Genomic DNA, 13,160 nt, shown 5'->3' on the forward strand with positions numbered 1-13,160 from the left:
GTTGTAAGAGGTTATGGCTTCTTGAGTTACAGCTGGGTTTGTCTGCCTCCATTTAAGCCTGGAAGCTGTGTGAGAGGGGATGTGTTGGCAACTGAGTTCATTGCCTGCCAGTTGGTTTTGTAACTGTTGCCTGCTGTGCTGTGTGTTGAAGCTAGGAGAGGGAGGGAGTGGTTTTGTTTAAAATTCACTAGTACAATTGTTTTCCTGGACAAAGGTTAGATTCCACAGTTCTCTTCCGTTGTGCTTATGGAGATCGTATCTGCCTGATTTGGGCAGTAATGGAAAGGAAGTGACTGCCTTTCAGTCAGGGTAATACAGGATAGTGCAGATGGATCAACTTGCATCCTCCTCCAACAACCTTTAAATTGCCTGAATATTCTCTTATGTGAAGGTCAGCAACATACTTTTTTTCTCTTTTCTTTCTCCTTTTTTTTTGTGGGGGGGAGGGAGCACTTTTTTTCCAAAAATCCCAGAGCAGTTGTTTTCTACTATCAGGATTAACAATAATAGAGAAAATGGCATGTGAAAATTTTCTGTGGCAGATGTAACTTTTAGGGGCCTTTCTCCAAAGAGGGTGCAGATGAGTTCATGGGCCCTGAAGCCTTTGGTCTTCATCAAGTACTGAACATTGACGGAAAATCAGTAGTTGCTACTGTTCAGTTCAACAAACCTTTGTCATATGAAGACTCTTGACAAGGCAGTGAGTTCTAATAAGGATGTATTAGCAGGGCTGCTGAAGCCAAAATGCAACTTTCTTATGGCTGTTTGCTAAATAAATGTTGAATGTTAGTGGTTGTTTCTTTAATGAGTGCCAGCAAGCATTCACCCATAACCAGTTGTATGAAACTGTTTCCAAGTGCTGTATTAAATGGAGTGTAGCTTTTATAAGAAGGTGACCTACAAAGGAGAAGTACTAAACTTGAGAAACCTTAAAACACTTAACATTTTGACCAACAGGCTCCTAGGGTCTTAGGCATAGCACTAATAAGATTACTATTTTTTTTTCTTTTTTGGTCCCGTGACCGCAAAAATAGCTTTTTGCACCTTTGTGCTTAGAGGATGGATGTAGTTAGCCTTTTGGCAACTGTGGTGTCTCTACACTTACAACTGTGTTAGATTAAGAGAGAAAGTAAACTCTGAAACAGCTTTGCTATTTAGAGTAACTTGATATGTACAAGAGTTACAGGAAGTCGGGGAAAGTCTCTAGGTGCTGTGCTTTTCCAGCTGATTACTTATAATCCAAAGAACATAAGCTGAAGAAATTCTGAAAAATGTGCCACAGGCTTTTAGTAGAAATTGCACTGCACTGCCTGCTGCTACTTTCCCTTTGTGAAAGACCAGTTGGTAAAAGGTCAGTTGACAGAATGGGCACACTGAAGTTGCTGAAAAAAGCAATCTGACTAGTTGAAAAGGATGTTACAGGCCTGTGGGTAGAAAAATAGATTTTTATATTAAAGCCATGAATGTATCCTGGCCATTTTGCGGAATGCTCTTGGGTTACTGAATCTGGCAGGCTGCCCCAAGAAACATTAAATGACTTGAATGTCACGTTAAACACTATTAATCATTCATCTGATGTGATCAAGATAAACAGAGCAAGAACTCCAAGTTCATGTCTAGACTTTTTGACTTCAGTTTAATATAGGGGATAACAGTGATACTGTAAATGAGTCAATGTATGTTTTCTCTCCTTTATTCTAAAAAGAGAATTTTATATAAATACTGAGTTGTATAATGTCCTGTGACTCAGGGTTAATCAAGACATTACTTCTTCTGAAGAGTCTTGCCCATGATACAAAGGTGTTTTCATACTAAGGTAAAGTCCTTTCTGGACAAGGATCAAGAGGTGAATGAGAGAACATCTGTCAGCAGCTGAAGGAAACAACAAGAACTTTAAAACAGATTCAAACTGAATCATGTTTTGAAAATTCCCATGATAGTAGCTTTAGGGCACTGGTGACATCTTGATAGTGATTTGGCATCACAAACAGTTGAGCTTTGAGATGTGGGATTTTCTTAACTCCAGAAGTTAATACTGTGTAGATATGTGCACTGTGAGTTAGGCTCTCAAGTAGCTGAGTGATGACTTTGCCCAAACGGGAGCCTTATCATGAGCAAGTTCTCTCCTTTCCTGGGTTTAGGTGACTCGTATTACAGTTACAAGTGTTACTGGTTAACACATGCCCTTCTGGTTCTGCTTCGAATACCAATGGAAGTTAAGAAATTTTTGAAAGAGCAATCCTGAAAACTGCTGAAAGTTTTGAGAATGCAGCAGCCCGTGGAAGTGTGTATTACTTTCTTTCCTTAGTTCATGCATGCTAGGGTTCTTAAGCTCCTTTCTAGCCGGCTGTCATTACAAAAAGGGAGAATAGCAGTTATCTGGTATCCAACTGATATGTGCCTAAAGGAAACTTACTCTTGAAAATGGTCCACAGAAAATAGTCTGCAGCAGAGCTCAGTGAAACAGGTGCTGATGTTCCCTTTGTTTCTGTTATGCTAGCTTGAGCTCCTTAAATCTGTTGGTGATCTGATTCAGCTTGAATATGTAAAGGGAAGCTAAGACAGCAAAAATGTAAGTAACTTCTGCCAGATTAGTGGGTTGGATCAGCTGATCAATCCAAGGGTCAGAGTGCCAGAAGCAAGGTGACAAAAGATAGGAGTGAGGGATACAGGACCACTTCTGGTACAGTAAGCTTGATAGGTTGCTTCATTCAAGCATGATTTCTATTTCACTTTGCATATTGTAATGAACATAGCACAGGTGTGGCAGAATATTTTCTGGTGAAATTTCAGTCTAAAGCAATGAGCTGTAGCTTGCTTGTTGCCTTCACAAGATCCTAATGATATACAAACTTTAAGCAAGCCATATAATCTTTCTCTAAACATGTAAATTGACTTCAAGGAACTATGGAAGTCCAAAAAGTACAGCTTTCTCAGAAGTCAGCAAAGTTTCTGAAGTCTCATTCTACTGTTGTGGTTTGACTTCTGGCAGGATTTTCCACAGTAACTGCATTAATAAACTATACCTGCTAACAAATTTAAAAGTGATCACATAGAAATTGTTAATCTGTTTGAGAAGAATAAGCTGTTGTAATAGGCAAATGTACTGAATTTACTAGAGCAAGTTCTGCTGTAGTTTTGTTGCTTATCGCAAGGTATTTTTAGTATATGAACCGTTTTGTTTTTTTTTTTTTGATGACATTCAGGCGGCAAATTCTTGTATTAAATGTAAACACATTCTATGGCTTCTGTGCCATTGCTATAGAAGAATGAGATTTTAATGTTGAAATAAACTTAATAAAACCAGGCTGTGTAGGACAACATGCAGTTGAGCTCTTACAGAAAAAATTCATGCTCTTATTTGCCATGTTCCGAGTCATGGTTTTAGCACTGAGCCTTTTTCATGCCCACTAAAAGATTCTCTGAAGTTCCTGTTTAGAACAAGATCTGTCTCTGGAAAGTGTATTGCCTGAAATCTTGGACAAACATATATATACAAATATGTAATATTTGAATACTATATATAATCAAATCTGTTCGCTTTCATTTACCTTCTTATCATTGCTATCATAAAAGAATCTGAAAAACTTCCCCAAATAAAATGCATGTACTTAAACCATTAGAACGGTCTTTCAATTATTGTTACTTGTCCTTCAAGTTTAGTTTATTTTTTAGTATGATTTATTCAATTCAAGATGCATTTATGAATCTGTTCTGTAGTTTACATATTAGGTATCCATGCTGTTTTTGGTAGTTTTCACATTTTATGAATCTGCAAAGGTGGTAAGTTGAAAATTGGAAGGATTAAGTTTTACAGAATTAGATATCTAGCCCCTCCACAATGTAAGTGTGTAGGAGCCATGATTTCTGATTTGTGTGAAAGACTGGTGCTAGGCGTTGCTGCATAGGTGCAGCAGAAGAATGGCAGATGATACTGATCTAAGTTTTGCTTCTTGCAAGTGAGTGAGGAGTTTCATTTCAAAATCAAATATTTCCAAATGCCCTAAGGACTTTTTTCAAAGTTTCAGATTTAAAAAAAAAAAAAAAGCAACTGAGTAAATTAGATAACAAAAGAGCATCTGAAATAATTAATTGAGTGGGAATCCTTTAAGCCAACAATCTGGAAAATACAAAGGCAAAAACTACTTCTGGAAGCATTTGATTCAGGATATAGGATACTACATTAAAAGTGGGCGTATTTGGGCTCTTGTTTCTTACACCGTCGCAGACGAGTGGAATTATTTCCTCTGTTTCCCCAGAATGGGCAGCACTTAGAAATAGTTGCAAATGGTTGCCTGTGGTGTTATATTCTAGAAGTACTTTTGAATTACTAGTGTAATCAAAGAAGAGAGAATATGGCAATCCTAAAATAAAAAAGGAACTTGTCACAGTGGAAACTTTATTGTAACAATACTCCTTCTGAACAGAAAAGTGGTAGCTTTTTTTTCTTAAGTCATTGTCTGAAGAATTTGAAGGTCAGTAGACCCCTTCAGATTTCCAATTGAAAAATAGCATTGGTTTTGCACTATGTATTTCCAGCTTCCAAGAGGCATGGTTTACTGTTCATAGTTTACTGTTTTTAAGTATATATGAGGAAGCATATATGAGGAAGGAGTTGAGAGAGGACAGATGTTCCAGCATGGACCTCATTTTTCCTACTTAGCGGGAGCTTTAATTTTTCCCTTGAATGCTGATTTTGCAGCTTAATAGCAGGAAGGAGATAGGAAAATCAGTTCCATTTTCTGGCAGTAATCTGGACTTGTATACAAATTCCTTTTATCACTAAAAAGCACAGTAATGATTTGTTTGTAGGCACTTTGCCAAAATGCAAACATTTTGAACTGGCTCATAAATAGCAGTGCTCTTCAGGCCTTATGGTCTGATGAAATTAAGCCTTCCCATCGTTCTAGAAATGGGAGTATGTGAAGAGAGAAATGGTCATTTTTTGGCTTTGAGTCACTGGGCAGATTACAATGAATACAGTGAAGGATCTTTTTTTTCCCTTCAGTCTACCTAGTTTTGTAAGTTGATGATTACTAAGAAGACAGCCCCATTCAACTAGTCGGTGTGTGGTGCTGGGGAAGGGTTGGCTAAAAAGCAGAGCAGTGCATCTTATATCGGGTGTGCTGGAACTTAAGTATCAGCCTTGCCTTTCTGTAGGGTATGATCCTGGAAATTGAAGATTTTTGATTTGTATGTGTGTGCAGATTATTATGATGAGTATCTCATCCAAACCTTGAGTGAATTATAAATAATATTGAAAACTAAGAATCCTAAAGTTGGGATTCATTAGTAGAAGCCAGTAAAATTGATAGTTTGGGAAACATGTCATTAAATGTTCCTGAATGAGCATGAAATCAAATTTGTGTGTCCTATACTTTCTAGTGCAAGAGGACATGCATGTATATTAAAAGAACGTTAAACCTATTAATGTATCTATGTTGCCTGATGCCTTTCTCAATAGAAGTACGAGGTAAGGAGTCCTCTTCAAAAGCTGATGTTACAGGAAGCTACTGCAACCCTTAGATGTATAAATAAGTATTATCACATCATTCCTTTCTCTCCAAAAAAGGACTGAAGAATCTAGATAGTTGACTGTAAATTTGAGGTCTCCTTTTATTTATTTAAAAAAAGTTTTAAAGAACTTGTTCAGATAACTTATTGATGAAAGTAGTTAACAAGGGCATACTCCTAAGGAGAGAACTGTAAATGTGGGACGTGTAGCTAGATCTGATTTCTGATGCAAAACTCAAACAGGATGTTATTAATTTGAACATTCCTATAAATTCATTAAAGTGTATGAGGTTATATATTAGATCTCAGACACTATAGACTGAATTACTGATAATTGATCTAAATATCAAGTTGTTAACCTTGATATGGGAATAGGGAGGGAGAAAGTGTCATGGCTTGTGGTATGGAGGAGGCCAGTCAGCAAATGAATTGTGGGGTTTTCTTGGCTTGGTCACTTGGTGGCTTTCTATGTCAAGCTTGAAGGGTGCAAAAAGCTCATTCTCTCCTTGCTTTCTCAAACTTGTTTACCTTGGAAGCTGAAGCATTAAATGGAGTTGCTGAGGGGCAATGAGCATTGCAGTAAGCAAAGAGGAACATAGACACCCCCCCTAGCATTACAGAATGGTTGAGATTGGAAAGGATCTCTGCAAAACATCTAGTCCAATCCCTCTGCTGAAACGGGGTCACCTAGAACACATTACCCAGGATTGTGTCTAGATGGCTTTTGAATATCTCCAGAGAAGGAGACTCCACAACTTTTCTGGGCAACCTGTTCCAGTGCTCTGTCACCCTCACAGTAAAGAACTTTTTCCCTATGTTCAGTCAGAGCTTTCTGTATTTCAGTTTGTGCCTGTTGCCTCTTGTTCTTTTGCTGGGCTCCGCTGAAGAGAATCTGGCTATTTACACTCTACCTTCAGATACTTGTACACATAGGATCCCCCCTGCCCTTAGTTTTACCTTCTCCAGGCTGAACAGGCCCAGCTCTTTCAGCCCTTCCTCATCTGAGAAATGCTCTAGTCCCTTCATCATCTTAGCTCTCCACTAGGCTTGTTCCAGTAGCTCCGTGTCTCCTCTTGTACTGGGGAGCCCAGAACTGGACACAGCACTCAGGTGCAGCCTCACCAGGGCAGAGTAGAGGGGCAGGATCATCTCCCTTGACCTGCTGGCAATGCTCTGCCTCATGCAACCCAGGAATGCCATTTCCTTTCTTCTAATGGGAAGCTAGAATGTGTCGTATGTAGATTATCTACATGGCATTACTTAAATAGGAAGTCAATATAGTGTAGAAAATTGCCTAACCTAGTGACTCTTTCCTATATAATTGCTGGTAATACATGTATCAACTGAAAATCCAGGCTGCTTTTTTCCTTTTCTCCATAGCTCTCCATAGGTCTTGGGGATATGGATGTTTGTTTGAATTTTGTTTAAAACTTTCTGATGCCGTTACTGCTTTCTAACTGGAAGAAGTCTCATACTAGTTTTTGGAATATGTTGAAAGTCAAAGATGAATAAATGTATTTTATTAGATTATGAGGTAAGAGAAGTGTTAGTTAAAAAGAATAGAACTCCAGAGTTGAAATGAAATTTGAGATGAAGCTGTAACTAGGTTGATAGATTCCTGCCCTTGACTTACTTTTTCTTGTCCTAAAAAGCCAGATATGTTACAGTGGTATTAAGGCGGGGATAGTGGCATTGAAACATAGAACAGGAATTAATCTACCCCTAGAAGTGGATAGGCTGCAGGCTGTAATGAAGTGTACCTTATAGCACCACTACTTTCTTCCAGGCTTGTGGAAGACAAGTGCAAACTGTATAATACTTTGACACGTGAGTTGTTCTGAGAATGTAAAATAAGGATTAATATCTTTCCAGGTTATTCTGGATTCCTTCCTCAGCACAGTACAGGGGAGGATGACTTCTTTATTTGTCAGGACCTCAAACAATCATAGTTCTGTATGTTAACTGTTGCCTTTCTCTGTCTATCTTCCTACAAAACATTTTCTCTTTTTCTCTTCTTTTTCTTCAGAGTTCTGAGGATAATAACCACAATAATGAATTGCCTCAAGAAGATGAAGGGTTTATGGGTATGTCTCCTCTTCTACAAGCCCACCATGCTATGGAGAGAATGGAAGAATTTGTGTGTAAGGTAAGAGCATGTGAAAAACAAGTCTGCCCACGTAGTTTCCTTGTTTAGGAAGTTCAGATAGCCTGTTGGTCATGTAACTGCAGCTACTGCAGTGCTAATGTGTACTTCTCCACATTATCCCTGAATGGACGGCTCTTGTTGTAAGCACTAATATTAGAGCTTATGGGGATCCCAGTCTGCCATAAATGAATAAATTGTAAAGCGTGGAACAGTAGGGGTTACAAACTGAAGCAGAAACTCTAAAACTGATCAGGCAACTGAGCTGTCTTCCAGTCACAGGTGTTTCTCAGAGGCTCATTAAATGCTTTCTGCCTCCAATGTTTGTAGTTCAAAGCACTTTCATTTACAAGGCCAGTTTTTCCCAGGATTCTTCCAGGCAAGGCTTTCCCAGACTTGCAGGTACTTTACTTTCATAGCACTATTTGCATCCATTGTTGAATTAGCTTTGTCTGTTTCTCAAATGAGAGGGGGGAAAGAAAGATTCTGTAGAAAGAATATTTGAGTAAATCCATTGTAAATTTTGTAAATATTGCTGACCTTGGCTCAGTTCTTGCTACACTCTGAAGTCATGGTCTGTGCTGGTCTCTGGCCCTTCTTGCTTGGTGGAAGAGTGTTGCCACTTCATACACTTGGTCCTGCTGGTTTTATGAACTATCGTTTGATGTTTTTACAGGCACCCTAGTTACCAAGTGTTCTTCTGTGGTTTTTTTTTCTATGCATTCTTCTCCATTTTAGATGTTTGTAGGGTAGATTATGAGCTAAAATGAATTCTTTGCTGTTCAAAATTCAAATTTTTGTTCATGATTCATAATTCTTTTTTTGGAGCATCCTGTCTTTAACTGGGATGGTTATTCTGCTTAGTTTTGTTTTGCATCTGTGAAAGATTGAGCAGAACTGATTAAAAACATTGTGGACTCTTGATGCTGAAACTGAAATAAGAATATAGTTTTTAAACTTAGTGTTGCAGGATTCTTCAAGCTGGCTCCTGTATTACTAGCCAGATGGCAAATCCAAGGAACATTGCAGAAGTGACCCTGGTACATAAAGCACTTCTCTGATGCCCCTCTACTTGGCAGTGCTGCTTCTGAAGCCAAACTGAAGATTCAGTGCATCTTATGTCATTGAAGCAGTGCTATGAACAGCTCTGCACGCTTTTTCATTTGGAATCAGCTGCAAGAATAGATGTGTGCACATGTTCTCTCTCTTCCTTAAGAAGAAATCTGGCAGAATTGGGAGAGCCGTGGATCTGTTGCCTTAACTAATCTGTCATTGCTTGTTCTGGGCATGTGGGAGGAATTTTTTCCCCAACCTGGATAAGGGATTAGACTCTTCTTACTCAACTCTTGCACATTCATGTTTTATAGCCTAAATTAGTGCTGATGAGTAGACTAGCTATAGGCTACTTTCTTCAATTAAATGGAAGGGATAAGCTGTGAAAATCTGTATAACAACGTGCAGCTAGATTAGATGCTTTTCCTTCATTAAGCGGCAAAAAGCCCAATAGCTTTCCCATTTAAATGAAATGAAGTATTTCTTTTTGGTGCAACTCAAGTTCATGATGGGGTTGAGCAGGGAAGAACAACTTAAGCACTACATTTTAAGTGTAAAGCGTTTTCCCCAGAGATGTCCTGCTGACCCATTTCGTTCTTGCACATTATTTTGGCAGTTTTACTAATTTGCCATATGTTAATAGAACTCAATTGCCTGCATTTAACCGAAGCCTTCTAACCTCCAGGTGTGGGAGGGCCGATGGAGAGTCATTCCCCACGATGTTCTGCCTGACTGGCTAAAGGACAACGACTACTTGTTGCATGGGCACAGACCACCCATGCCTTCGTTCCGGGCTTGTTTCAAGAGTATCTTCAGAATACACACAGAGACTGGTAACATCTGGACACATCTTCTAGGTATTTTCAGTTTGCTTTAATGGTTATTGGTCTCATTCCTCTTTCTCTTTGAGAGCAAGACAGGAAGGAATAGGGAGTAGTAAGCATTATCATTCCATTAGTAACCTGTTTAACTTGCTGTCCCTCTCAATTTTCTCCCATCAAGACTGGATGGGACTGTTAATTATGACATTCAACTTCGTGATACCAATAGATATCCTCTATTCTGAAGTCCTGTAGGTATTAACTGAATTGACATTTCTGGCCACAGGTACACACACCTACACTGCAACTTGTTTGAATGTTTTTTAATTTACAAGGAACTTTGAAGGGAGGGAATTTCTTTGAGCTTCAGAAAAGACCCATGTCCTTCTCCTTTTACATTTTGCAGCATTTTTTTTGTGTTGTTTTTTCATAATTTGGGAATGTCCAGCCAGTTGTCAGGCATCTTGCAAGCAAGTAAAAAGTCCATGTGGGTTTGTATTGCTTCAGTCTGAGACAAATGTGGTTGCCTAAATGAAGTAGGGCAGTGCTTTATTCAGTATGACTGTCATTAGTTGTCATGCAATTCCTGGGTTTAGTACTCTGATGCATTAGAATCTTTTTTTTCTGAAAAAAAAAATGCTTTCAGTTTGCATGAACTTGATGCCTTTTTGCCCTGCTGTTATTCAGGATGTGTGTTTTTCCTGTGTCTGGGAATCTTCTACATGTTCCGGCCAAACATGTCCTTTGTAGCACCTGTGCAGGAGAAAGTGGTTGTTGGATTGTTCTTTCTGGGAGCCATACTTTGCCTCTCCTTCTCATGGCTCTTCCACACCGTTTATTGCCACTCGGAAGGTGTTTCTCGGCTCTTCTCCAAGTAAGTGCCTAGAGGACAGGGTAGGCCCTGTAGAAACAGTTGGGAAAATAGAGCTGGGACTCTTGCTTGGAAGCTCAGTGTAGGAGTTGTTCATTACGTGACTGCATGTATTTTGAAACAGAATTGAGTGCAGGTTCAATGCAGTTTCTTCTAGTCATGGTTTGCTGCAGCATGGTTGTTTTTGTGCTGCTGTTTTAGTCTTGAAACTTCTTTATCACTGTTTGCCAGGCATGTGCATATTTATTACTGCTGTAAGTAATATACCTAGAGTTTAGTTACAGAACTTTGAATTTTTAATGGGACTGTCACTCACTTCTGTCGTTTCAAATTATTTTGGGTAACTTTGAATCTTAAATTTTATTACATAAAACAGCTTCACCATGTGTATCAAGATGTCTACTTTTTTTAAAAAAAAAATTAACTTTTTGTTGTTCTTGTCATTGTTTTACTAAGCATTCTGCTTTGGCTAGATGCTAAATACCTTGTATTTCCTAAGACTGCTCAACCTAGGATTGTGAAATCTGCCAAGCCCTCTCTAAAATAACCCAGTAATTAAAATCCTCTACTGAAGATATAAATTCATCTTCTCTTGCAAGAACGTTTTGTCAGGGAGTGGTAAAAAAAAAAACAAAAAAAAAACAGTGGCTGTGGGAATTTTTCTTCACTGGTGTCTAGAAAAACAGCTTGACTGAAAATTTGTGACATTATTCCTCAATGGTCACTTAAGCTGATGCCTTCCTAACACATGCTTGTCAGACACAAAGGTGTTTGTGTTGGCTGTGCTCTCATAACATGCTGTGTGCCTTCTTTTTGTGTGCTCAGAATACTTGTTTCCTCATCCAAAGGTTGACCTGAGGTTCCTTCGAAAGGTCTTGATCTAAAGGCTGCTATATATTCTTGCTGATGACTACCAAAAATGGCTTTACTAGTTGCCTAACAAGGTAGTCCATTAATATAACAGGGCATTGATGGAAACTTCCAGTCAAGGAATAAGCTGTGATAGTGAGAATAACTTCATTATGCACTGATACGTAGGCTCTTGGTGCAGGTACTAGAGAGAAGAGTATGTTGGCATGAGAACTTCAAGTTTCTTGTTTTAAATGAAATTTGATTTTTTTTTTGTTTTTTTTGTTCCACTCTAGGCTGGATTATTCTGGCATTGCACTTCTCATTATGGGCAGCTTTGTACCATGGCTGTACTACTCCTTCTATTGCAACCCGCAGCCTTGCTTCATCTACTTGATTGTGATCTGTGTCCTGGGCATTGCAGCCATAATTGTCTCACAGTGGGACATGTTTGCAACCCCTCAATACCGGGGTGTAAGGGCAGGTAAGATCTGAAGTTAATTGTTTTGCTTCTTGACTGTCTCCTTCCTACTTATCACCTGAAAAAACAATCTTGGGGAGAGTGTGCATGATCTTACAGAATGCTAATATTCTTGGATTGGGAACTTGATGAGTGTTCTTTCAGCATTGATTGTAGCCCCTTGGATACATAAATAATGGCTAGCACAAGTCCTGAAAGTGCATTTCTGAAGTGGTCAGTGACACATGTAGTAGGACAGATAGTACAGGTATTTCTGGCATTATCTAGCAATTTTGCTCTCTGGAAAACTTTGCTATCTTGGAAATTTCTAGCATTATTGAGCAACTCTGCTCTCTAGAAGAGTGACTGATTTGCTTGGTGTAGGTATGCGTATGTTCCTTGAACTACTTGTTTTGTTTCTGTAATACTAGGCTCAAACATTAGCCAATCATCTGAATGAATTAATCTGAATGATTTGTCTAAGTAAAATACTGATTTGAGACAGACCAGCTTTTCTCCTCACACGATCAAGGATCCAAAATAGATTTTGCTAGAACCTAAATGAATAAATCATGTTCTCATACAGGGCAAATGAGCCTCAGATGTTTCCTAGGATTACTTGTACACTATAATGGTAAATCTCCTTGTCGCTCCTTGTTGTCTTGTTCCTGAGAGGTTATGGTAAAGTGTGACATGGTTCATGTAGTCTCAGTGCCCTCTACAGTCCAAGAAGTGTAACTAGCTCTATGTATATTAAAGCTGGCAGACACAATGAAATATTTTAGTCTTTACAGGAATGTTCGATCAAGCAACTTCTGGTATATCAAGGAACTTTCTGTATTCTTTAGTTTACTTTCCATTAAAGCTATCCTGGGGACCTTCAACTTCAACAGTTGTCACCTTTCTACTACTTTTGCAAACACTGAGTGAGCCCTCCGTCGTTTTTACTTTGTTCTTTTTTTCCCCCCTCTTTGTCTCCCTTTACTGCCATTATGTTCAAACCTGACTCTCCCACTTTTTTTTTTTAACCTCCTAGGAGTATTTCTAGGTCTGGGTCTTAGTGGGGTTATTCCCACCCTGCACTTTGTCATCTCTGAGGGGCTCCTGAAGGCAGCCACAATGGGGCAAATAGGCTGGCTGGCACTCATGGCATGCCTGTACATCACTGGTGCTGCACTATATGCTGCCCGCATCCCGGAGAGATTCTTCCCTGGCAAGTGTGATATCTGGGTGAGTGTACAAAATGACTGGGTGAGGAGACCGACATGAAAGATGCATCCCCTTGAGGCTAGAGGATGCTACGTTGGTGTTTTCTTGCAGATACTGAACTGCTCCATTGGGAGCCTAGGTCTTAAGGGGCCAAACAGTTGTGGATTCTCCAAGCCCCGCTGACCTACTGCCTCTCATTAAGTTACTAGTTGAGCTACCACAAGCTGATCTGAGGTAACT

At 39.2% G+C, this 13,160-nt stretch overlaps 1 protein-coding gene across 2 annotated transcripts in view; it reads left to right on the forward strand.

The window, feature by feature from the left end:
• Positions 1 to 13,160, forward strand: part of ADIPOR2 (adiponectin receptor 2) — a 43,678-nt gene that overhangs the window by 26,458 nt on the left and 4,060 nt on the right. For both annotated transcript variants that reach the window (XM_062590568.1, XM_062590577.1), the window contains exons 3-7: positions 7,541 to 7,660; positions 9,396 to 9,567; positions 10,219 to 10,405; positions 11,548 to 11,735; positions 12,748 to 12,941. In XM_062590568.1, coding sequence (XP_062446552.1) covers positions 7,541 to 7,660; positions 9,396 to 9,567; positions 10,219 to 10,405; positions 11,548 to 11,735; positions 12,748 to 12,941 — 861 coding nt within the window. The remainder of the gene's footprint in view (positions 1 to 7,540; positions 7,661 to 9,395; positions 9,568 to 10,218; positions 10,406 to 11,547; positions 11,736 to 12,747; positions 12,942 to 13,160) is intronic.

The sequence above is a fragment of the Rhea pennata genome, chromosome 1, assembly GCF_028389875.1.
Source record: "Rhea pennata isolate bPtePen1 chromosome 1, bPtePen1.pri, whole genome shotgun sequence".
Lineage (NCBI taxonomy): Eukaryota > Metazoa > Chordata > Aves > Rheiformes > Rheidae > Rhea > Rhea pennata.